The sequence below is a fragment of the Anguilla rostrata genome, chromosome 5 (genome assembly GCF_018555375.3).
Source record: "Anguilla rostrata isolate EN2019 chromosome 5, ASM1855537v3, whole genome shotgun sequence".
Classification (NCBI taxonomy): Eukaryota; Metazoa; Chordata; class Actinopteri; order Anguilliformes; family Anguillidae; genus Anguilla; species Anguilla rostrata.
The window spans coordinates 37,737,287-37,764,292 of record NC_057937.1 but is presented as its reverse complement, the minus strand read 5'-3'; the positions used below and the strand labels follow the sequence as shown (position 1 = coordinate 37,764,292).

Here is a 27,006-nt window from a genome sequence, read left to right as displayed (position 1 = left end):
TCACCTTAGCAAGAAAATGTGACATGAGGACGATGTGCGAAATACATGAGAATTAAACGAGATATTAGAGACGAGACCAAGCTATCTACAAGTTTGCTAGCTTGTCCAGAGGCCTTCTATTCACAGTGAAGCACAGCTATGGTATGAAAGACAGCTTGCTCTTAGTCTAAATACAGAAACTAACACAAAGCATAAAAAGCCTTTGAATATACATCTTCAGATGTTCTGCCTTTCAACATATTAAAATAAATGTTAATATTTGACTAGAATGTATGATATTGCAAGAATAAAACCAGCTGGTTTTTCATGTATTTGCACACTTGACAGGTACCATTAGGGGGCCACCATTGTTTAAGTTCTGACATCTGTATCAATATAGGGCCTTTATAAACATTTATAATTAAACAGACACACGCACTCCAAGGATGGATTCCAGTCATCCTACGACAAAGCATTCACAGGAAGAGTGGATACTTCTGGACGAGGCAGGAAAGGACAGGAAGTAGCGTGGGTAAATGGATAAATTCAATCCAACTTTACCCCCAAAAATTCAAACATCAGAGATGAAAATCAACACTTTCCACCACTGGGACCGAGATAGCCATCTATGATTTCCCTGAGATGTGGAGAGGGTGCACGCACGCACACACGCACACAAAAAATCTCTGACCTGACAATGACCTCTGAATTAGATGGCATGTTACCAATGACCAGCAGTCAAAGGATTCCTCCAATATTGCCCTGTCCAGACACCACAAGCTACATTGATGCTGTATTCAAAATCAAATTCAAACATTTAGGGCAAAATATGATAAATAGAAAAAGGTACATGTCCATTTGCACAGTTTAGTGGCAATATTACCAGTGGCATTTATTTTTTTCCATTTTCTTTTGCAGTGAAACAAATGGGTTTCTTAGCACCAATCACAGTGAAAATTAAAAACCAGCTCTTCCCCTCCACAGAAAAAATACTGCACTTAAATGTCACAGAAAAGTTTGTAACCAGAAAAAACTACGCAGGGAAGAGAAATACCATTATTGTATACAATATTTCCCTAAATATTCTTCAAATATTTTAGGACAACATTGTTCTCTGTGATAAAATAACTGATTCTGATTGAAGACCACCAGTAGGAACTGACCCAATTTTTGGAGAATGATCCACATAGTTAAATGCAATGAAACAAAATTATTTGCCATTGTGACCTGGTGCCAAATATTTTTTTGGTCACTGCATTTACCCATAATTGCTTCGGTGTCTTTCCCAGCTAGTAAAGGATAGGAGTCATGGCATTTTCAGTCACAAACAAAACCATGTGCACATGAATATTCATATTATACAAAAACATATCCCCCCCCCCCCTCCAAAGACAATCAATTTTTAAAACCAATGTTTTATAAGATGTAACTGAAAAGTCTTAAAAGACCAAGGAATCTGTTTTTGTGACACAGCAACACAAGTCAGAACTTGTGACAACAAAAAATAAATAGAAATAAAGACCACAATAAACACTGAGCACAAGTAAGAAGGACGAAATGGTAATGAAATGCTTCCGACTGCAGGTCACTCCTGGCACAAACATCTTTCAAAGGAGTCATCCCTGTGACATCAGGTTTTCTCTTAAAGGGAAAATTAAAGACTCATGTTGTCCCTGTGAGTCTGCAACACTTCTTTGCGGTAACGTTCAACCACTTTTCTTTAGCTGACCTTAAAGAGCGCACAAACGTAAACCCCGACTCCCAACAAAAATCCACACGGTCAACGACGCACGGTCGCATTCGCATGCGGTCAAAAGCCAACGTCGCACGACCTGGCTCAATCTCCCGCAGAAACGGCAGAAACTACGAAAGAGAAAAAAAAGGGGAGGGACTTCCCTTGAGAGAGAGAGAGAGAGACTCGGTCAGTCTTCAGACCTCTGTAAACAGCACGGCACATAAATAGAGGGGAGTCTATTTCTGTGGGCTTATCACTAAATAAATGAGCATAAACATACAGAACGTTCTTTTCGCTGCGCCTTTCCTTCCTCTGGCTGGCATATCAGCGCAAGACCTGCTAACTTTGGAAAAAAGCGGAAAAAGAAAAAAAAAAAAAACAACAGGAAAACTGAAACACAAAGGAGTGCACATTCTGATTAGGGAGATTACCCACAGTCCCTTGACAACATGGTGGCTCCCTCCAGCAATGCCACCTACACCCCCCTCCCCCGTATCCCCAAGGATCCACCCGCCCTCCCCAATCACAAGCAGGCACGTCCGTACGTTCACACTCTCGAGATATTAAGGCTCATTTGTGTCCACGGCCTCCCCTTCTCTCGCAGGAGAAACGCCGCTTGAGACCCCCGGACCCCTCGCTACGCTGAGTGCAGGGGGATGACGAACTTGCAGCCGAAGGGGGAGTGGTAGCTGACGCCCACTTCCTGGAACACCTGTCGGGGGACGCCGATGTCGCACAGGTACACCCGCCCCGCGCTCTCGGCCAGGGGGAGGGGCAGGCCCAGGGAGAGGGACCACTTGGCCTCCACCGCCTGCTCCTGCCCGCTGACGGGCGGGTCTATGCTGAGCACCGGCGCCCGGTTCTGGTTGGCCCAGTCCGCCGCCGCCCGGTACCAGGGCTGGTCCCTCAGGAAAGCGTTCTCGTGGCAGTCCAGGCAGTTGATGACCAGGTCCACAGGGGTTTCTGGCAGGTCTGTGAAAAACAAACGTTTCCAATTTATAGCCCCGACGATCAGAGCAAACCTCCTTGCACCTGTTCTTATTTTAATTCCACCAACAGAGGGCGCCGTTGTAACAACGATAAAGAAAACCATGGTGACGGTTTGAAAAAGCACAGATAAGAAAATTCACTATTAACTCCAGATTTGGCCCTTCTGGGTCATTTGCCAAGTTCAAAGGCTGGCCTGTGCGGTACCTTTGATGCTGGACACCTGCTTGCCGCCCGTCTTGCCGAAGAGCGTCAGCTCGTTGGTGAGGGACTCCAGCATCTTGACGAAGTTGGGCAGGAAGAGGATGACCTCCACCTCGTGGTTGGCCAGGTGGCGTCCGCAGCTGATGCCCTGCGCCCCCTGCACGTGCGGGCCGCACAGAAGGGCCACGGCTGGCCGCTGGTGCACGTTCTTAGGGGTCAGCCTGCAATGCAGGAGGGAGAACGCCGCACTCGTAACCACAGATTCTACACGCTAACCAGATGGTCAGCTCCTGCTTTCCTTCCCTTCTGTCGTCTCTACTTCCTGATAACTTGGGGTCCGGTTAGTAACAACAGTGCCAGGTACCATAATACACGGTATCACATCTATGACAAAACATTGCCCTTGGCCACCCCCTGGCATTAACATTCATAATAGGAGAGCACAATAAGGAAATTGTGGGACTGGGGCCAGTATCAATAACCTGTATTTTGCCATGTTGGCCAATACTGATACTCGATATACTATTATAACACTAAACTAACTCCAACCAAGTTTTCACATTCACTGATGAGCAAAATGGTCAACTTATGAAGGTGCATTTCAGACATACAACAAAACATTTCGAACTTTCTTACTTGATTATTAAGCAGAGAGCATGACTTTAGAGAGTTTCTGAATCTCCAAAACCCTTATAAGTGATATATAAAAAATAAATAATCAAAAGATTCAGATGACTGTAATTACTCATTTTAGCATGACATCGTCATAGCATCAGCGGAGCATCAAATATGCGGCCTTTCTGGGATGTATATTTTGATTCATCATATTGGACATAACCTGAGCGTATTCATGGAGTCTGATAAGGTTGTTTTAAGATATATTTTGGCAAATATTGTTATGCGCCTGATATTACTGTGCATCCCCAATTCAAAAGATGCATCGAACTGAAGTGTTTTGGCTTCAACAGCAGAAACAATGTTAAATATGAAAAGTTCCACTAATTAACTAATCATGGTCTTCAGTCAAGACCTCGATAAGTAGAATCAGGTGTGGTAGTGCTGGGTTTAAACATAAACCGGCACCCACACCGGCCGTTTGCAGATAGGACTGGACACCCCTGCTTTACAGAACTGTTTATGCATTGTCTGAATTGTTGCTTTGGACTCAATGAAAATAATGTATGAAGGAGATTATGAATTTTTGTTGGACTTTAGTATTTCTTCGTTATAAGCATGGATGGAAAACAGTCAAGGCACTTTGGGAAACATTGTGTCCCACTGCCAATATCAAAGTGTAGTGGAGTTCGGAAGCAATTAATTTCCTTCTTATTTTGACCCATTTAACCAGGGAATTTCATACTTATTACAATGATTTTCCCCCCTTTTTCCCTTGGATGTTTCCCCGTATTAGGGGTGTATCCAAACCAAAAATTCCATATCTGGAAATGTACAGATAAAGCATTGCACAGGCAAAGAGATTAGCTGAAACAGTAGCCCTTAAATGGGACCTAAAACAACTGTGATTTGTCACACACCACAAAACACGTGTAAATGCATTTTGCTTTACATTGACAAATGCAGTCATTAAATGACAGTGCAAGAAGAACAGGTTAAAAGGCTTTCTTCCAACACGGTTCTCTATTATGTCTCTGGACGTGCTTGTTGAGACTAGATGTCACTAACAGCTCATTGTAAATATAAACTGAAGTTAAAAATGTACATTCTGTTAATAAAGTGCAACAGTAAGTGTTCATCAGGGCAACGGTGGGAACAGTGTTCAGTTACAGGGGGATATCCTGCACACGGTACATCTCTAAGCTCATTTAAGCACAAAGGTCTGCTTTTTCAGTGGATGGTTGATGTTTATCCATCACCACTGTACTGTAGTGCCTCCTCAAAAGAGGAGTCTGCTGTACATCTGCGGTAAGTCAGTTAGGGTTGGGGATTACACCGTGTCAAGAGCTTTCCGTGTACATAACTGGTGTCGAGTCATCCTGTCAAATGATATACTGTAACACCATGGCAGGAAAAACATGGCACAAACCACTGTGGTTAACCCTTTGAAGAGTAGGTTTTTTCGAAAGTTTTTTTCAAAATTCTAAGGCAGTGTGTTATAGAACTCCATTGCTTCAGTTACCAGTAGTGAATGTTATATCTGCATTATAATGTAAGGTTAAGAACATTCTATTCACTTATGATCTTACAACTTCTACAACCACCTTAAAGGTTAAGCACCTTTTAAGAGAAGATTAAGCACAAAAGAAAAAACCGATAAATACTGATGATTTTATGACTACCAGGAGAGTTTAACGAAACATTTATTGTATGAACTTGTCTTGGTTCAAAAACAAAAAACAAGTTGTAGTCTTGTGTGCACCAGTATACCAGAAAATGTGGAAAACTACAAGAGAACAGCTGGGAAAACATCAACTTGAGAAAGTCTGATGACAAAAACAGGCCTTCGGACAGGCCCCTTTTTAGGTATGCTAAATAGATTAAAAAACATCCGATAAATCTACCGTAGAGGACTGGATCGACATCTATTCGTTAATTCATTACCATAGAATGCAACAGCTCTACAGCAGTGTTTCTCAACCCTGGTCCTGGGGACCCACTGCCCATGTAGATGTTTTGGTCCACTCACACAATGGCGCTAGTTCAAACTGATAACGACCCATTCATTTGAATCAGGTGTGTTGGAGCAGGGAGACATCTAAAACATGCAGGGCAGTGGGTCCCCAGGACCAGGGTTGAGAAACACTGCTCTACAGGATCCATTAATGAAAAGCCCCCATTATTAAACTGCCCAGCTGCCCAGTGCTCAGGCTGCTCCGGAAAAGGCGTTTGGTCACACCACGAAATCAGCAGACATTCAGTTCCTGGGAGTGACAGCCCAGCCAAAGCAGAGATAAGGGCCAACATCCTGCCGTCTGAGAGGTCAGAGAGAGGCCGACGGAAGGCACCGAGAGGCCAGCACTGCGAACCGTCACACGGAGACGGACGCCGGAGACTGCGTTGGGTGCGCTCTGTGGGGCCTTTTTTTCCGCATGGTTCCCCCCGATTCAGAACGCCGTGCGAAGAAGCTGCCGTCAGCAATCAGTTAACCGAGAGAGCAGGAGGGTTCTGTGGTCCCCGAGACTACCGGGTTGATCTCACTCCCAATCAGGTCAGAGTGAAATGTGTCAATTTTTTCTAAAATCTGAAAGAAATTTCAGATCAGATCCACAATGTTCCAGCAGCATCTACGACCAGGCGTGTGGTGGAGTAGAACCAGCCACCAAAGGAGATATGGGTTTTTGTTAGCAGGGCATCTTGCACCAGCTGAATAGCTTAAAAGACCTCTATCTCGTCTGATTGGCCGACTGCTGTGGTGTCCGTGAGTTAGGGCTGGACGATATATACCGCAACGACAATTACTGAATGCAAGAAACAATCGTTGCCACCATGTGGTGCACTGCCTTTCTCTTCGTATTTTTTCCTTTAACTATGCCTGATTGGGTAGTTAACATCCAAACCTCAGAGGCCACGTGAAATGCTTCCGGGGAAAAAAAAAAAAAAAGACGTCACCACTGTGATCTATTTGGCTGATAAGAAAGCAAAGAGGCTGTTGACTGACAAGTACACATCACATGATCACATGTAAGTTGTATGACCTTGCTGCTGATTGGCTGTCTTATCAACACCCAACAGAAAACAGTGGTGGCCTTTTTTTCTCCCCTGAACGCATTTCACACGGCCCCTAAACTTTGGATGTTTACTACCGCACCAGGTATAATTAAAGAAAATAAAAAGACAAAAAGTGAGGCCACGATGACCGCTATTGCATTCGATAATTACCGTTGTGGTGTATCGCCCAGCCCTGCCGTGAGCGGCTCCTTGCCAGAGAAAGTTTGATGGAAAAATGAACGCGAGGAAGTGCTGCCAGTTTACAGTTCGTGGTCTGTGCTTCCAGTTTCCCCCCCCTGGCTCAGGTTCTGCTCTCTGGAACATGACCGCTGTGGCCTGACCCCATTACCCCAGCTTGCGGGGTAATGATTAAATCCTTGGCCTGAGCAGAGCGACGTGCAAACCGAACGCGGTCTTTTCCGAACGCAGAACATATAATCGTACGGAGGGCGCTTTACGGTACGTTGCGTGTGTTTGAAGAGCGCTTCTCAAAATCGTGATTCGGCGCATGCCAGGAAAGCGCATTTCTCACTCCGTATGCCGACAGGATAAACACAGTGAGACCGTACAAGGACACGGCCACCCATCTGTATAAACAGTCTGGGTAAACAGCGGCTCACGCAGGGCTGGACCCGCCCGGCCGACCCCGGCTCTCAGACGGCCGATCTGGGCCGCGTAAGCAGGGAGCGGAGTGTGCGTGTGCGCTACACCGCGCGGGCAAAATACCTGCCGCGGCGGCTAGTATCTGGCTAAGAGGTCCGGAACTTCGAAGCTGGGCCACATCCCCGTGTAATGTCAAGAGACGTGGCTCGGATTCTCATTAATGTAACGCTAAGGGTCATTAGCGGGACTCCGCCACCACTGGACTTCAGGACAAGACTGCCGTGGAACATTGCTCTGCAGGGGCCCGCTCTGTTATTGGGGCGAAACAGACTCCAGGGCGGCATGGCTCTCGTTAGGCAACATGGCTGAACACGGTGTTCGAGTCGGGGCTTGGATTGTCACTGTGGCTGAACTTTGGCGAAGCTGCGCTAGTGTCAGTGGCGGCACTGAATCCGACAGACTCCAGCGCTCAGCCCACGCGACCGCTCACCTGTTGGGCCCGCCCAGGAGGGTCAGCGCCATCTGACTGGCGCACACGCCGGTCATCTCCAGCCTGCGCTCCAGCGTGAGGCCGTGCCGCTCGGCCACCGACAGCAACCGCTTGTGCAGCTCATAGGGAATGCTGGGAACCACCAGCCCGGAGTCTATATGAAAGAGAGAGATAGTGAGAGAACGGGACAGAGAGACAGCGACAGAGCAACAGAAAGGGAGAGAGAGAGAGACAGAGATTACAATTCAATCCTTTTCTAGAAACCAACTACCAACTGCAGTCTATATTCCCTGGTTGATGATGTACAGAACAGGTAGAATTCCTGCAATGAAAAGGTTTTAAGAAGTGAACATAAGCCAGTCGAAATGATGAAATGTTTTAATCTAGCATCATGTTTCATTTATAACACATTCATAAAAGCGATTCAACAATGATAGAGCCCACAAAAGCATTCATAAGGCACCAGTGGTCATTCATGCAGAAGAAAGTAGGCAAAACGTAGGACTTAAGAAAAATAAAATACACATTCTATAAATGCAGATATTCCCAGGTTTTTTCCAAAATCATACGGGTAATGACCCACAACAAAATAATTATTCCTGTTTTTCTAAGCTAATCATCTTTCTGTGTCTGACATTTGTGTTGTTTATTAATCATCATATTTACACAGCCGCTGGTAGCACTGCAATATTAAAACAGAAAGTGCTTAATCCGAATGAAAAGTCAAAAACCAGATGTCACGCTCGCTTGCTATTATTGCAACCGAACCGGCTACCACTGGTGGCTATTATATTACTGGCCTATTTTACAAATATACCTGCACTGCACAATAACATAGCTACAGCAGTACTACTGAACCAGAAATTTCTATTTGAAAGCCACATGGCACATGTAGTTATAAGGTTACTAGTCATTTTGTCATAAAATTGGGATGGCAGGTATGTTCCAGCTTGATGGGGTGGCATGCTCCACACCTACACAGCACCAAGAGTTTGGCTCTTTTCAGGGTCCCCCACAGAAATCACCACAATGCCCACAGATTTGCAGTACTTTCTGACCCCATAAAAAGACAGAATTCACAAACGACTTCACACGTCAACACAATAAAGCACCAAACTTGGGTTACTTTGCCTTTTTTCTTCTCCTTTTTCCTGCCAATTGCATCACAAATGGTCCATTATCACAAATGGTCCATTATCAATAACTCTTCCCATTGGTCATTTAGCTACATCTGCCAATGACAACATCTCATCTTGAAACTAGCCAATTATAGTACATTCGATAGCAGGCAAAATAACATTGTAGAAACTTTGTGGTCTTGGTCTTATGTGGAAGTCAGCTAACTTTGAATGACCACATTTTCTTCAGACAATACGGGGGAAAAAAAACACAGGGCCAAGTTACATGAAACAATTTAGGAGACAATGGGCAGCACTGCTTTGAAAAAGAGCACATTCAATTTGTGTGGGCTAAGATTGTGTCAATATTGTTTGTTGTAACTTAGCTTCATTTTGATATCAATATTGATTTCAATCTTTTAACGGCAGGCCTAGATTTTGCAAGTTGTAATGACTTATAGACAGTGCTTTGTATGCATGAGTAAATTGTCCATTTTGTATGAAGAAAACATGTTTTTGTTGAGAAAATTTGCACTCAAGATAGTAAGCTGACATGCAAGCCTGTTTCACATCACAAAATGGCTATACACTTAAACCATTATTTAGCATACAAATATTTCAATTTTCATAATACAAGTCACATGCTAAAAATTATACGCTTCCTTGTTTATCTTTGACGCAAATATTGAATGGAATACATTATAGATGGCTAGCATGTTACAGTGCCTAACTAAACAACTGCAAATACATAAGAAATCTGGGCATGACCTTGTGGTGATTAGGGGCTCAAAGAACAAGAACATATGACAGTACGTTTCCAGCTTTCTTCCAAAAAAAAAAAAAAAAAAACACTGAACAGAATATGAAAATACACAAATAATTTGGCACCAGATACAGGAATGTCAAAGGCTCACAGTACAACTTGTGCTTCTTACCACCATGCGATAAAAACAAATTTCTACACAGGATACACACCCATTGGGCCATTGCGTGCTCACTGAAAGACCACACAGGCGCGCACGAACGCACCCGACTGCACATACAGAACTGCGCACACGCGCACGCACACACACACACACACACACACACACACAGAGGAACATGGCCTAGAGCGTTGAAACTATATAGTTCTTAAAAAATTGGGCAGAGCTGCTCTTCAAAGACTTAAGATGAGGAAGTAAAATGCCCGGTAGAGGAGGTCCTTGCCCCAGGGACTGCTTGCTCTCGCTCGCTGTATCACATACGCACACACACAGTCACACAGTCACACAGTCTCACACACACACACACACACACACACACACACACACACACACACACACAACAACACACACAACACAGTCACATACAGCACACACGTCACAACACAGCACACAGAACACACAGTCCAACACACACACACACACACACACACACAGTCACACAGTCACACACACACACACACACAGACACACACAGTCTCACACAATCATACACAGTCACACAGTCTCACAGTCTCACACACACACACACACACACACACACAGTCACACACAGTCACACACACACACACACACACATGCACAAACACACGCAGACACACACAGTCTCACACAATCATACAGTCACACAGTACAGTCACACAGTCACACCACACACACACACACAGTCACATACAGTCACACACAGACAGACACACACACACACACACACATGCACAAACACACGCAGACACACACAGTCTCACACAATCATACACAGTCACACACAGACAAACACAGACACACACACGCACGAACAGTCACATACACAGACACAGAAACAGACACATGCACACACACACTCACAACCGCGACCAGTTCCCCACGGCAGCCTAAAGCGGCGAAGACGCCTGCGCACCTTTCCAGAAAGCGCACGGTCACGCACGAGGTCACGATCACACCCGGCCAGCGGGCCGCGGGCTGCGGGCGGCGTGAGCTCAGGCACGTTCTCCAAGGCCGCGGGAAGCGCTCCGCTTCCTCGCAACGGCGGATCGCGGCGCAAGACGAGCCGCGAAAGACTAGACGGCATGAAAGGCGGCGGCAGAAAGGCGACTCCGCGGCCGCTGCCAGGCGAAGGAGCGGCGCGGCGTGGCAGAACGGGAGCCTGACGAACGGGGGGGAGGGTGGGGGGGGAGTAGCTGAAGGAGGTGCTGTGCCCATCCACACTGCGAGCACAAACACAGGCTTCCCTCCGCGCGCCCTCTCTCTGGGAACTGGAGGGATTTTCCAGCTGCCCCGTGAGTGTGTGCGCGCGTAAGCCCGGTCTCAGGCTCCTCACGCAAGGAGCCCGGTTCCCTTGGGAAACGCTCCCCCCCGCCCCCACCCCCACCCCCCTGCCTCCCTCTCCCCGGCCTCCCCGCCCGCGCTAGGCTTCCCCCCCTTCCCTCCAGTATCTCTTCCTTTTCCGACCGTTTCAACCATTTTTTCCCTCCCCCCCCCTGACTTTGCGATCCGTTGTCACGGCAGCGGATGTGCTGGCAACGGCTGGGAGCGTGATAAACTGGGAGGGGAAGGGGGTGGGGTTAGCGATCCTGTGGGACAGGCTCACACGAGCAGCACCCCCCCCTCCCCCTGGTCGCCGCTGGATCTCCTAAATCACGGCGCTGCCAGACGAGGGTCTGCGCTCCGGCCGGAATGCGACACCCCCGCGCTCCCCGGGGCCGCAGAGCTCACGCAAGCGCGCCATTCGCCCTTCCAGGAGGGTGGTAACGGGGGGGGGGGGGGCTTCGCTGCTGTTTTTCTGTTTGTCTCACACCGATGAAATTTCGCCAGTGATTTAGTGATTCACCGTGCCGGGGGTGGGGGGGGGGTTTACAAGCCCCGAGCGAGGAGGCCCCGCGTTCAGCCGCCGCCGAACCCGGCCGAGACCCCTCAGCCCGGAAAGGCCGGGGCGAGGGGGAGCGACGCTACCCGCCGAACCGCCGGGCCAGTCCGAGCGAGAGGGGATTCGCGACCCGGCCGTCTGAGAGGGGGGGGCGGCCCGGGGTGCGAGACGGGGGTCAGGCCCGCCCCCCCGCGGCGCTGGGAGTCGCGGGGGGCGCCGTGGCGATCGCTCGACTGGCGCGACGCTCTAACGACCCACCGCTCGCCCGCCCGCAACCCCCCCCAAATAAGAGCGAGGGATCACAGCCGGGCTAGATGTGCGCTGTAGCTCAGAAACTGTCGAGGTGAAGAAGCTACTGGGAGGCATTTAGAACCACAGCAGCCTCCGCTCACACAGTGCCCTGCTTCCTCTGAAGCACCTGAACACGCACATGCACTCGCACACGCACACACACACACACATATGCATGCATGCAACACCCCACACACACACCTATGCACACACACAAACACACACACACACATACACACCACACACACACACACCATGTACACACACACACACACACACACACATGCATGCATGCACACACACACACACACACACACACACACACATGCATGCACACACACACACACACACACACACACACACACACATTCATGCATGCATGCACACACACACACACACACACACACACATATGCATGCATGCACACACACACACACACACACACATCACAACACACACATTATGTACACACACACACACACACACACACACACACACGCATACATATCATGCATGCACGCGCACACACACACGTACATACACACACACACGTACATGTGCATACGCACACACACATACACGTACATACACACATGTACACACACACACACACACACAGGGTGGGTCGGGGGGCTCATGCCTGGCTGATAAGGGGCCCATTTCTGCCCCACAAAATGTCTCCTTCCCCTGCGCTTTCCACGATCTTTCAACAATGGCGGGTAGCGCAAGCATGTGTGAGAGTAAGCAACTGGTCCCTGCACAAACACACACAACTGATAAGCAAAAAGAAGTCAACTGCTTTCTGTCATGCAACCCCTTCCAGTGATAAAGAAGAAAGGGGGGGGGTGGGTTGTCGTACTTTGTCCTAATTGCTTTTCGACCAACCCTCCGGGTGTGTTTGTAAAGAATGCCTCTACCGCAGTACCCCTACCCTCCCTCCCCCACCCCCCCCACCCCCCCCCACCGCCCTGGTGTATGCTCACACACAGCACACGCCCACTCTACAAAGCGGTGTGAACACACACGCAACGTTAGACCGGCTCAACTGGGTAACCAGGGAGCACGCAGGAGCAGTAAAATAAACTGAGCTGGAAGCAATCTTTCAAGCATGACAACAAGAAAGCAGAGCTGAAATGAATACACGATCGGGGGGGGGGGGGGAGGAAGCTGGACGGCGGCCACGTCCAATTATACCTGGCACAGAAAGTGCGAGAGTGAGATTTCACAAGCCTCTGTGGAAGGCTGTGCTTAAAGGGCCTCTGTGATTCATGAGAGGTACCAGCACTCACGGGACCTCGGCGTGCCGAATATTCTACTAAATTCTGTACGCATGGCTCTTTGAACAGAGGCACTGCAACAGAGATGCGTGTTAACGAATGCGAAAAGATGCGTGTTAATGAATGCGAAAAGATGCGCGTTAACGAACGCGACGTGCGCAGACTTTCACTCATGCGCTTCCTGCTTTAACTTCTCGCTTTGGGCGAAAAAAAGACGGTCAGACGCGAGACTCGATCGATGAAGCGCGCCGTGACCGCTCCTCTGCTAACAGCGCTGTGTCAAATCGAATGTGTCTCACGGACTGAGGGGGGAAGAAACCGAGCGGAGGTGTCTGCTGATCGACGTGCGGTAACAGCAGCAGACTCAGTGTCGTGGGAGGGGGGCTCGCGCTTCTGTCGATCCGGCAGATCAGGGGCGACAGAGCTCAGGAGGTAAGACCGATTGTCTGGCAGTCGGAGGGTTGCCGGTTCAAACCCCGCCCTGGGCATGTCGAAGTGTCCTTGAGCAAGACACCTAACCCCTAACCCCTAACTGCTCTGGCGAATGAGAGGCATCAATTGTAAAGCGCTTTGGATAAAAGCTCTATATAAATGCAGTCCATTTACCATTTACCAGATGGACGTTCGGAAGACTTGTTACAAGCTTGTAGAGGGAACACAGAAGCACCAAGAAGAACAAAGAGACCGACACTGTGCTGAAAGCAGGGAAAGGGAGGAATACACTGGAACATAGTATCAGTGCAATAATGAGTACATAATATCAAATACCACATAAAAATGAACAATTTTGACAGTGATCCAATCCAACGATTCTCATATTTTCAAATAACACTACTTGAATTTTCTTTTGGATCTATATTTCAATACTAATGTCAAAATGAGTTTAACACTACACTGATGACTGTAACAGCATGTGGTTTAGCAAGCAGCCTATGCACTGAACACTAGAGTTCCCAAACTGCAACAGCAAGTCAAAACTGGAAATGGATCCGGCTCCTGCTGAAGCAGACGGAAGGACGTGCGTATTTTACATCGGTTTTACGAGAGCTGGCTCTGGTTGTCTTCAAGCGTGCAGGAGAAGAGCGCGGTCCGTATGCGTGGCCTTGTGCAACGCGTTTTAGGAAGACGCTCGTGCATTGCCAATATCGTGCCTCGTGCAAAACATCTTGCGCGCTGAGGAAACTGTCTGAATGACGGCGAGGGGAAGGCCATGACGTCATCGCACGCTGCCGTACGCTGCGCGAAACGAGGGCAAAACTCGGAAAAAACGTTTTGCCCAAAACTCACCTTCCCCAAAATTAACCTTGTTTTCACTCTTTTTAAACGCTATGGCAAAACTTCAAGAGGTGTGAGGGGGGGAAACGCACCTTTGCTCTGCCACACAGCGAATGGTTAAGCCGGTTGTTTACAGTAAGGCGAATTCTGGGCTGTCGCTCTCCGGTTCTTCCGGTTTTGAGACGAGCTGTTTACGTAAAGCGAGATGTGGGCGGCCGGGTAATTACAGAGCGGGAGAACGCTTCCGCCGGGGGGGTGGGGGAGTGGGGGGGGACCAGGATTAGTGCTGCTGCGTTAGGGCAACAGACTCGCCTCACACCCGGCCTCACCTCTCAGGCCCGGGGTCCTAGGGCGCCCGGGTCCGCCGCTCACTTTCCCCTCCTCATCGCCCTCGTCGCCTGTCCCTCCCACCCCCGCCAGTACACCCAAGGAACTGCGCTTGTAACCGAAAGGTCGCAGGTTCGAATCCCGGGTAAGGACACTGCCGTTGTACCCTGGCAGGTATTGACCTGCATTGCTTCGTAATATCCAGCTGTATAAATGGATACAATGTAAAGTGCTAAGTAAAAGTTGTGTAAGTCGCTCTGGATAAGAGCGTCTGCTAAATGCCTGTAATGTAATGTAATGTAATACCTTATCCGGCGGTTGTGAAAGGTCTTCTACTTACACCTTGGACTCTGAGGCTGAAAGATTGGCCCATTTTTTATCTAAAATAAAAAAAAAAGCTTATGCAACTTGGATTGGGCCAATATCCGATGACGCCATATAATGGGGTGTACAAAAAATACTGCCTGTATTACTTTCAATGTTGTCTGAACGGTTAGCGCACCATGTTCAGAATGCATGCATTAATGCAGGTTCTTTCAGAATTTCTTCATACAGCATTACGGTTTGGAACATGGTTTAAAACCGACAGGAACAGCCTCATTGCACTTGCAAGAACCAATATCACAGTCACTGATATTAATATGAAGCGCAGGCGATGGAATCCAAAGTATATATGTAAGCAATGTCATCAATTCCAGTTACGATAACATGCTTCCCCAGATTACAACGAATATCTGTAGTAATTATCAAAAAAGGAACACAATCATGAACTTTAGAATTTTCGACGATATAACGGTATGAAAATCTGCATATGCAGTCTGGCTACAACAGACTTGGTGAGCTTAAGGCCAGAAATGCTACGGTGATGTGGTGCTCCATCCTCTCTGCACAAAATGCAAAAGGATAGCCCCAGACATGCTGAATGGCTCGTTCCCGTCACCAAGCATTCTATTGTCCTTATGTTCCCGTAAGCTCTGCTGTAACTGACCCGCTGTACGTGTGTGTGGCTCTTCCAAGCCTATTCACCTCAATACTGAAACAATGAGGCTTATCTGGGCCATCTCCCAACTGGAGGTTGTCCAGGGTGGCAGGCCCAACTCCGGTCTAAGGAGTGCAACCTCGCCACAGAGAGCCAGCTCACGCTGAAACTAAGACCCCGTGCTACCCCCCGATCTTAAATCAAATGGTACGATTCCTGGAGTCCAACACGCTCTCCTCCTGGGTTCGTAGCACGCTGCTCCAAACCCCAAAAGCTTACTTAACAGCGGTGGAGTGACAAGCTGTGCCTCGCACTGTAACGGGCGATGAGAAGACCCCCCCCAAAAAACCGCTTCTTCTGCACTAAAAAAAAGTCTGCCTTAAAAAAGGAAGGAATAATAAACAAAGGCCGGGCCCCCCCCTCGTGCTCGGTTCGAGAGTGAGAGTGAGCGGGGGCTGGTTTATTTAGGCTGGGAGCGCACTGCGGGGCGGAGAGCTCCTCTGGGAGCGGGGGCCAGTAATTGCCCTCGCAGACTGCATTCGTCTCCCCGCTTCCCCTGGCCCCCGGTCAGGAGCGTGCGGGTCCTCAGAGTCACAGAGAAAGCGTGCGGCTGCATCGCCAGGATATTTACCCAACCTAGACTTTGTGGTTCACTAGGGGGGGGCAACCTGAGTGTTGTTCTTCCGATTAAGCAATAACTGCAGTATCTAAACTTGGAATGGTAACCATTTGCAGCATGAATGCTTAAATTGCAATAATTTTATGATTTGCAGGAAAAAAAAAGCTGTTTTCTTGAACTTTGTGTACAAGCTGAATGTGTGTGTGGCAGATGGAAGTTAGCTGTTGTGCCATGTAAACAGTTGTCTATGTCTACGTGCAGCAGAATCTTTAAGCCTTCTGAACAGGGGAATATTTAATGCAACACTATTTGGGTAACACTAAATGTCACATTTATGTTTCATAGGCCATTTAAGAAAGTAGTCATTTTGAGCATGACTACGGTGACCTGGAGCAGTATCTCACCGGTGCAGTACTCTTTGCCCCCCTGCTGCGGCACAGTGATCTGCCGGTAGACAATTGGCTCGGCCTCCAGGATGTTCTCGTCATGGCGATAGCGGGAAGGGGTCCGCTCCCCGGGCGTCCCGCGGGACCGCGCCCCGTTGCCGCGGCGCTCCGACGTGTCGATCTGAGAGAACACCGCCGCCTTGTCGAACAGGGCCAGGTTTCCTTCGAAGTCAAAGTCCGTGTCCAGGCCCGGGTCCATGCCGTCCCCGAAACACTCGTCGTCTTTCACCTTCATGGGCCCCCCTCCTCCGTTCTTCACCCCGTTTTTCTTGGGCGTGGCCTGGCTGACGGCTCGGCCGACAGCGGATGCTGGGAGGAAGAGAGAGAGACGGATGTTAAAGATGAGGATAGAGAGAGGGGGGTTTGACTGTTCAAAAAACTGTTTAAATACCAATTTCTCTAAAGCAAGAATAATAGTTATATTACTATATATATTGAGCAATAACTCACAACAGGCAGGGATATATTGTGATTATAACACAACTAAGGGATGCTGTGCACGTCGGACCGTAACTTAGCTGTAATATAATCATAATATACCACGGCCTGTCGTGAGTTACTGATTGTATAAAACGGTTACAAAATATGGTAAAAAGAACATTATAAACACAATCCAATTAAAAGAGTTTGTATTAACAATTTCATGACAAGTAGTGTCAGGCAGTTGCAATATTAGTAAACTCCATTTTGTTCTGCCAAACTAGCTAGCAAGCAAGCCAGTGTTAGTGAGCCTCACACGAGTTTATGCCTTATTGATGTTTATTTGTACGTTCCCATTGATCGTGCAACCACTTAGAAACTGAACAACATCAGTGGGATCGCGTTGCGTAGGTCTATTCATTTTGTTAGGTGGAGGAGGCGCACTGCTAGGACTCTACTCCACCTTCTCCGGTCCCCGAGTTTCGGTCGGCAGTAACTCCGGAGAGAGAGAGCTCTCGCACTTGAGCCCGCTTACAGACATAATCTCTCACACCCCTCAAGATCTTCGTCACACAGTTTCAAATGTTTCCATTTCGTGAGTGATGATGACAGTTACATGGAAAGATTTTACATTTACACTTTAATGACTGCTTATTCGTGGATTGATAATTAAAATGGAACTGTAAAGAAGCATTATACATTATAGTCATAGCTGTGGTATAAAGTTATTACACCACAGCTATTAACCAATCAGATTATAAGATTTGCCCTACATGTTTTATAATAAAAAGATACCACATCATAAAGTCGATTAAAGACATCAAATTGATCAAAATAACTCAAAGGATTCACCTGTACCATTTCCTTTAATCCTTGCTGCCGCAAGGAATTGGAGAGTGTGCTCTAAATCACTTTTAAAGATTCACTTTCTGGGTTTTTTTTTGTAGATAATATTTCCGATTTGGGGTTAGTTTTCGATTGGACCTGACCATTTGTTGCGTAAGGAAGGAACTATAGATATCTAAAGAAGTGCCAGACCATCTGCCAGCTTTACAATTCCAGGTATAACCACATTCAAGGGTTTATAGTCTAAAGCAAGAAAGTCCATTTCAAATAACTTCAAAGCAGTGTATAGCACTTATGTCTCCAGAGACTGAACAAGTGTATATTAGCAAGTTATTCTTCAAATAATACAATTTAATCATAAATTTACATTTCAGCTGTGCTCAATAAGAGAAGTAACAGCACATTATAAAAACTGATATTTTTATGATAGTGAATAAATTCTATTAAATTAATCAGTTCATGGACAGGCTGTGGAAACATAACTTTCCTGCACGAGCTGCTTTGGCGATACTTGACATGCACATCTTGCTTTACACCATGACCCCCAAATACCCCATACTAACCACTGGAAACCCAGCTTGTGGTCAGAAACATCTCAAAAACGTCTGGGCCAATAGAAAACAAACACTAACACTGAAGTAACTAATATTTAACATTGGCAAACTAAACATGATCAAACCAGAGCAGTTCACAGTTCACATCTTCAAGTGAAATTGGTCTGATTAAGCTAACAAGCCAAACTAAAGCCTAATAAGGTCAGATAAGGTAAAGAGATTCATTTTCCAAGACAAATTACAATTAAGCAAGAATCAAACGGTAATTTTTCCACAGGAAAGAACAAAGACCTACTAAATGCAAGCTAATGTTCATAAATCTTTGTTGCTGCCAAGCTGCTGTCTGACCTCCAGCTCCTTTACACAGGTTCTTCCCAAATCTGCTTTTCATTTTGTTGCCTGTGTTTAAGTTATGAAGTAATTCTGTGCTGCATGGCTATGCAGAAAGCATAAGTGCCAAAACCCCACCTGTTGTGCTGGTAAAAGACTCACGGTGGAGAAAAGACATTGAATACAGACCGTGTGTGTGGAAAGAGCTCTCAAACAATAAAAAAGACGGCAGACGGACATGATGACATATGGCCAAGTGAATCCACTTTGAACTCTTTCATCCACTGTCCTCGTTTGTGCTTAACTGTACGTTGTTATGTCTGAATGCTGTTGTTATGCATAAATGACCTGCATTTTGTCTGTAAAGCCCTAATAATATGTGGTTTCAGAATATCATTGAGTATCAATTGCTTTTGCCTCTCCATGCTATAATACTTCAATGACAGGACACAAGCACGAACTCTGCAACTCTCAGTGGCGAGATTAACCACCCGATTGACATGAAACAGTTCTGCAACAGCGCACGGCTCCTTGACAAACATGCACGTATGCAAAAAAAACAAAACGAAACAAAAAAAAAAATGAACTCACATGCGAACAACAACCAAAAAAAAAAAAAAAAAAAACTGGAAAAACCTGGTGTTCAACCCTGGCCGCCGAGCTCTCTCACGCTAGCTGGGAGAGGGGCGCAGTCGCACGCGAGCGGGGCAGGGACGGCCCGTGTGCGCTCTCACGCATCTCAAATGTACACCGCGGCCCGCGCCTCTGCCCCAACGCTGCTCCAGACTGACCCGGGCCAGGCCGCCGTGTCACACGCGCACCGCGGTCAGGATGAACGGCGGCGTCGGGGCCGGCCCAGTAGATTTTCATCCTTTCCAGCCGTGCAGTTGCCCGCAACCACTGGCAATTCAGGAGCCTGTTTACTAACAGAAGAACGGATGAACAATGACAGCAAAGTAAGCCGATGCAATGAAACAACCAGCCTTCAATCAGACAGGCAATATGAGGGTAATAGCTTCGGAATGCAAAAATCTGTCCAAACCAAGCCAATGAACCATTCCAATACCAAATCAAATCAGACTAGGTGGCCTTTGAGAAATGATTTGCAGGCCTGGTAACAAAGGTTCTAAACATATAACGTCAGAGTTGCAAGCCGAGTTTCATGATCATTATGCTACCCTTCTGCCCTCAGTTTTCACCACTGATGCAAAAATGAGCATTAAACAGTAACGAGTCACACTTTCCATTCATAAAAAAAACTGAAAAAACTCCCGCTTAAATGCATGTTGGGTCCATCTAAAATTCCAATTCGGGATTGCTTTTCCTCAAAGGCGATAGCTAAAGTTCACCAAGGGGATGAAAAACAACGAGGAATTGGGAGTGCTTTCTATCGGACCTGTAAATAATGTTACCTCTAGCTCAACGAAGGTGAGAGGGTGGGAATGAGGATGGAGGAGGGGAATACAGAACCACAGTAAGGATAAAAATCCTGCATGTATGCATTTAACCATATATACCTTTAAAATAAGAGCCTGCTATAAAGATAAGGCCCAAGAAATGCAAGTAGTCAATCCAAGAATTAAAATTAAAATTAGCTGCACTTTCAAAGTTACAAACATTTCTAAATAACCCCCAGAGGTTCTAAAAAATCATCACATTCAGTGATGTGACCTTATCAGAACAATGCACCCGTGTCCGAAACAGAGATGACCCCCGACATAGGACTGCATTCATAAAGCATCTCAAAGATCGAGAACTGATCTATTGTCAGGTCTTCCCTGTCCTGGGCTTAACCTCCCTTACCCATTATGAGCTAAAAAGCTAAAAATAGAAAGGACAGTGTTTTCAAGGTTAGATTTTTTACAGATGTGTGGTTTGCAGAGTCGACTCCCTGAATTTATTGAGTGTACATAAGAGCCAACCAAAAAAAATGTAATGTGTGCAAATTGGTGAAAAAACTCTTGGAGACACAGTGGAGGCTTTATATTACATTTTGAGATGGTGCCCAGCATGTAACAGTGAAAACTGCACAGTTGAAAAGTTAACAGAAAGTCTGTTTTACAGATAAAAGTTAATGTCGACCCCATTTTAGACAACCTACGCTTTAGATTGTTAGATTGTGATTGCTACAGTTAAGTAAACAAAGGCTTGCTCTGTGTGACAGTGCGTTGTGACAGCACGTTGGACTTGTCATCAGTTGGTTTTGGGGCGGAAATCTGTTCACATGCAAGGTGACACTGAGAAAAGGAAGAACACTGTCATTCAACCAGAACACTGTGACAAGGCGCAATCACTACCAGGAGGAAACAGCGACAAGGATTAATGTGACGGGAACCCAACTAGAAATTATCCTTTAAATAATCAAAACGCTTAGGCTACCGTAGGGACGTTTCATTAAAACATTCTTTTTTTTTTTTCATTCTAGGTTTGGGAAAAATTCTCAAACTCCAGAAGGGCCTGAGGGCCTGTTAAATACCGCATCATAAATGCACCTCCAGCCCCCCTTTCCATCCCAAAATAACACGATGAGATAACCACTTAATTTAAATTAGGAAAAAAAACTTGGCCAGCCCATGATCTTGTGTAACTTGAGCCACCTCCCCCGCTTTCCCTCCCACATCTCTTCTTACTTGGCAAGGCTGGATTAGAGCAACCACTTGCATGTGAAAGGGTCAGCCAAGCCTCTGCCAATAAGAACTTCGACCCCCGTACAAATCGTGCAGTACCTTTTTCGTTGGCTGGGCCAGTAGCCTCAAGCAACAAGGATTTAAAATAGAAAGTCTGAAAGGTAAACACAGCTTGCACAATTGATATACCCTGCACTTACATGCGCTCTGGGACAGCATGACTTCCTGTGGGGGGGGCCGGGTGGTTTCCTGTGTGGAGAGGCAACAGTGGCGTGCCGAAGTGAGGGAGGGAGAGCAGTGGGGCACTGAGGCACGTAAGCCAGGGCGCCTTGCATAACCTCCTCTTTAGGAACCGCCAGGAGGGGGTGGGGGGAAGGAGGGAAAGTGGAATGTTTATTGATTTTAGTCACACACGTAACTCCAAAAAGGAACTTTGGTATAGGCCTTTAGCACGCTATGGGAATCCACAAAGTCGCAGCTATGGTGTAAAAACCCCCCCCAGCGCGTTTCCCAGCTGGTGCCTCTCTGGGAGGCGCTGCTGCCGGCCGGCCGGACTGGAGGGAGGGCTGCCGGCAGCAGCGCTGCACGCGGGCAGCAGGACGACGGACACAGGACTGCGGAATCACTGCCTCGGTGCCGCACCACAGCAGTAAAAATACAATCAACATGAAGATTTAAGCATACGCCAATCATAGTACTGCTGTTGAGAAATGCACCAATCATAGCACTGCTGTTGAGGCAGAAGAGACACCGCAGGCCCACCCCGGTCACCCTCGACCAGCGACTGAGGGTTCAGAAGTTGTCATCGACAGGGATGAACGATTTGCCAGTGGCTCAAAGAATCGCCAAAGGTTTTGCCATTAGACATAATAAAAAAAGATCATGGGAAAAACTACAGCAATTACACTGACATTGTCTAAAGAGGCACTATGTGAAGGTGAATTCAGAGACAAACAGTGGTATGGTTAATAATCAACTGTACACTGTGTTAAAGAACTTGCGTTGCGTGACTGTCAAAAAACTCTGCTAGTGATTTACAGATTTAATTGTTTACTCAGGTTGATCACCAGCCGCTGGAGGGGGAAAAAAAACAAAAAAACCTATGATGTAACCAGAGTGGACTTCTCTCTCTTATTCCGTAATAGTACACTTTTTAGCTTTGAGTTCCTGAAAGAGCAATAACAACGAGATGGCTCCAGGAAGGACAATGGACTCCTTTCACTTCATAGTGCACTGATGTCAGAGTGCTTGGATAATTCTTTGCTGTGATCAGCAGAGTTGGAATGCAGGGCAAAAACAGTCCTGGCTCAGCTTCAACCACTGTTGACAAATCTACTGTAACTAGGGCTTAAGAGAGGACCTGCATGTGACAGCGATATAGGCGGTTTCACGTTTCATGTCATTAAGCAAACAAAAGATAAACATTGAAAACTCTATTCCGAGTCTCAGATGGCAATACAAGTGCCTAGGCGCGCTTGAGTGTGTACACACATTGTAATTGAGGTATCATAGTACCCAAAGATGAGTAGGAAAGTAGCTATATGGTTTCCATTTAAACGCAAGCCATTACTACATCAGGCTTCCAATGGGACCAATTACTGCAAGTCTTCGGTTCCCATTGATAAAATAAGGACACAGAATAAAGCACACTTTCCATAGTGAACGTTTAAAATGCTTCTTGTACAGTTTTAAATGGCTGTAGAGGGTCAGAATTAGAACTGAGTGACATGATGAGGGAAACAGGAAAACAAAATGACAAAAAAAAACATTTTTGTAGAATTGAGCACAAGGCAAATCAGTGAGAAAGGCAATTTAAATTACTTTAAATTTTAATTTAAAAATAAATGACTAGAAGATGGCACTCAGTAGAGCAGATATGCCAGTTCCACATGTTGGATATTCATCAAAAGCTAATAATTTCATACTTCCATGCCTTTCACATCAGGAGATGCAAGCATTTTACAAGACCACATCTTGAATCGGGCATGAGATTAGCCTGTTTAAATTTGAGCCACTCTTAAACATTTTAATTGGTTATGGCAACACCATGAGGCCAATCAGCACTGTATTAGTTCAGTGGCTGAACATCAGTTTTCCAGCACCCCGCTGATAGGCACAAAACATTCAATAGTGTTACATGAATCCATTCAAAAGTTACAAGCCTTTTTGAGAGAAGTCACGCCCACTGTCAGAATCCCCATTGGGGAAATCCAAGTAAAAAGTTAATCAGTTCTTCCTTGCCCCATGACCAAACTTTGGACAAAGTTTTGTGGTATTATGTGAATCCATTCAGAAGTTATTCTTGGGTAAAGACACTACCACGCCCCCGTTTGGCCAATCGGTGCAAAAAGTCAATCAATTCTTCAGTTCTAACACCTTATCAGTTCTAAAACCTGTCCATATGAAAGGAGTGGCACTCATTATTGAGTTTTTTTTAAATATACATCAAAATGACTACCACCCAAAACTAAATGTTCAGCAGTGACACTATATGAAACTGACTTTTCTTTGTTGCTATGTATGAGCATGAACCCACAGCCATTCTCTATTGTAGTATCTTTTTGGCAGGGTTCTCTGTTCTCTTTTGCAACGTGTAGCTACCACACACAAAGAAATGGATGGATGGATTAGACTTGTGTGATCCCTGAGACTGCCATGTTTGAGGGTACCCCAAATGATGGCAAGGACACTGCACAGTTCACGGCTAGCCTCCAAGAAATCTGGGTCAGGCTAATCTTAATAAAATAACTCAACCAATCATTGATGTCATCAGAAATTTTAGCTAAATTTTTGGAAACAAAAAAAATGTGAATGACAGCTGAAGACTGATCCTGTGTCCCTACAAAACATGTTAATTTCATCTAGTTTACAAGTGGTCCAGCACTGGTGTATGGAGTTCATTAATTCAGCCAGCATAATTAAGCGGAAAACTAAACCTGCGTACGCACCAGCAAAGTATTCAGTGAAGATGTGAGACAAGTGCAGGAAAGGAGTTTCCCCACACTTGCCTCAAGTCTTCGCTGAAGTCCGTGATACCCTCAAATGTGGCAGCATCACGTGTGAATGCACAAATGTAACCAGTTAGAAATGACTGCTCACCTTTCCGAGGCACTGCCATTGGGGCACTGCTGCTTGGGCCTCCACAGCCTGCAGCCCCAGTGCTCCGCCCACTGAACCCAGAGGAGGCGGGGCATGGGTCAGTGGGAACGCCCTGGCTGCTGCTGTTCCTACAGACACCATTTGGAATTTCTAGGATCTTCAGCTCCTTGATGTCCATGGCACTGCAGATGAGGACACACAAACACTTGAACCATGAACATTATTTTTTTCTTTTCCTTTTATTTAACAGTGCACTGTCATTTGTTCACAAACATTTCCTTGTATCCCTTCACTGATCTATTCATTGTAAGTACAGAGTGCAGGACAATATTAAGATGCATGCTATCACTAGTTATCACTGTGTTTGACAGCTTCATTCACTTCACTTGAAAATGCAAGCAGAAATAAAACCTGATGCATGCTAACAAGTCTTCACCTGAAAGTGACCTCCGGGACTGGACACTTGATGCCATTGTGGAAGGGCTGTCTGAGAGAGATGGTCTGGCTGGCCTGATCCACCGAAGTCACCTCCCCCTGGTACACGCCCAGTGTTGCCCCACAGTTGATGGACACCAGGCTCCCCAACCAGTCGGCAGACATACCGTCTCTCCCTGGATGCCAGTAGTTAATGTTAACTTGTATCCCATTTTAAAATAAGGTAAACGGCTAAAGGGCGTAATATACAAATTAGATGTCATTCATGTGAAATTGAACTTCCACCTAAAAGTAGCCTACATTCTAAATGTCACTTTGTTCATTGTTTTGCAGCCAGCAGCAAAGGCTTGAGTAGCGAATTTCAACCAACTGGTTGTTTAGCCGTTGTTGAGCGTTAATATTTTCCTTAGTACCACACACTTTAAAGGTCAATGCTCCTTACAATTATAAAACCTGGTACAACACTCCATGCATTAAAAATAGCTGGACACGGTTATAAATAATAATAATAATAATAATAATAATAATAATAATAATAAATACAAGATAATCCAAATAAACTACAGAGTTAGGCGTTGCTTTTTTTGGTTAACGAGATTGCAAATAGGCCTATAACATGGCCATGTAATGCTGTTTACAAACCTGTAATTTATGGAACAGAGTACGTTACTGCAGCGGCAGACCCAGTGTCAAACTGAGCCACATCTACATAAACAACTGACTGATAATAAAACAAAATGCAACTATGAGGAGCAGAATAGCTAGCCAAATAAACGTCAACTAGGCATGATCGCGTGCAGGCTTAACACTCTTTGATCCTTCCTATCTCCCTGTAGCCACCTACTTCAACGCCAAGCCGGTGAACAAGCCGTGTTAGCCAACCAGCCAATTTAACTTAGCTGTTAGTAACAGTAACATTAGGTAGCGTTCGGAACACTCATAACTTAGCTGACCAACCAGTCTTCTTGACTTGGGATCTTTACAATTAACAAAGTGAAAATAAGTATAGTGACGCTGACCATGACACATGTAGCTAGCGTTGGGTAGTTAGTTAGCTAGCTAGTAACGAACTAGTTTCATTCGACCCAGCTAGCAAGATATCTTTTCTGCGGATTACACCAACGAGCTGCATCCGCTAGACTTTACAAGACTTCGCGAACAGATTAATAATGACCCCGCTATATTACTTTATTTGGCATTACCATTAGCTTGTTAGCTTACAGTTCTCGAGCTTTATCATTGTTATTTCGGTATAGTTAGTGGTAGCTTAACGTTACTGGGTATGCTTTTTCGTTCACGAAGCTTGGCAGCTAGTTCATTTCACGAAGAAGAAAAAGGGTACATACCTTCTCTCAGAATGCAATTTTTAAAAAGTTAACGTTAGATGTCCTCTTAACAAGCAAATTATTGTTCAGCTAGTATTTTACATTTCTGTGATGACAAAATTTTCGAATCCTAAGATCCGGTGTTCCGCTTCCTGAAGGCCAATCTGTGTCCAAGTTTAGCTCGTTACCTCATTTCCTGTGACGTCCAAAGTACTTCTGCGTATTTAAAACAACGTTTTCGGTGGGGGAGCAAAACCAGGTTGTTTTCAGGACGTTACTTGCATATCATAAAACGAAATAAATTAAAATACGTGTAGAAATTTTCAAGTGAACTGAAATGGAGTTGATGAATTCGGTTGAACATAGGAAGAAAGGAGAATCTGTTGGTCACCTATTTTTCTAAATGTCGATTGTGCCGAATCTTTTTAGGATATCAAATAAAAGTACATTCCAAACGAGTATTTGAGAAATGTATATCAGTGTTTTTATTATAGCATTTTATGAAGAATGTGATTTGTTACTGAATTTAC

The 27,006-nt window shown here is 45.9% G+C and overlaps 1 protein-coding gene across 2 annotated transcripts; it reads right to left on the bottom strand.

Moving 5' to 3' along the window:
• Nucleotides 1-836: 836 nt before the first annotated feature.
• On the bottom strand, nucleotides 837-26,672 carry LOC135255217 (enhancer of mRNA-decapping protein 3-like). Of its 2 annotated transcripts, XM_064336078.1 has the most exons (8): nucleotides 26,498-26,672; nucleotides 25,153-25,327; nucleotides 24,717-24,898; nucleotides 16,799-17,149; nucleotides 7,665-7,818; nucleotides 2,909-3,126; nucleotides 2,338-2,686; nucleotides 837-2,306 (listed from the first exon to the last, which is right to left on the bottom strand). In XM_064336078.1, the coding sequence occupies exons 2-7, from the start codon at nucleotides 25,314-25,316 to the stop codon at nucleotides 2,352-2,354; spliced, it is 1,404 nt and encodes a 467-aa protein (XP_064192148.1). In that variant the 5' UTR covers nucleotides 25,317-25,327; nucleotides 26,498-26,672; the 3' UTR covers nucleotides 837-2,306; nucleotides 2,338-2,351. The 2 variants fall into 2 exon arrangements, with proteins under 2 accessions (XP_064192148.1, XP_064192147.1); XM_064336077.1 differs by having other exon boundaries at nucleotides 837-2,686.
• Between the last annotated feature and the right edge of the window lie 334 nt (nucleotides 26,673-27,006).

Coding starts and splice junctions, on each gene's coding strand:
- LOC135255217 (XM_064336077.1), bottom strand. CDS start 25,316: ATGTCTGCCGACTGGTTGGGGAGCCTGGTGTCCATCAACTGTGGGGCA. Junction 3,127..7,664: donor CTCCTGGGCGGGCCCAACAG/GTGAGCGGTCGC, acceptor CCTGCATTGCAG/GCTGACCCCTAAGAACGTGC. Junction 2,687..2,908: donor GCAGGTGTCCAGCATCAAAG/GTACCGCACAGG, acceptor TGTTTTTCACAG/ACCTGCCAGAAACCCCTGTG.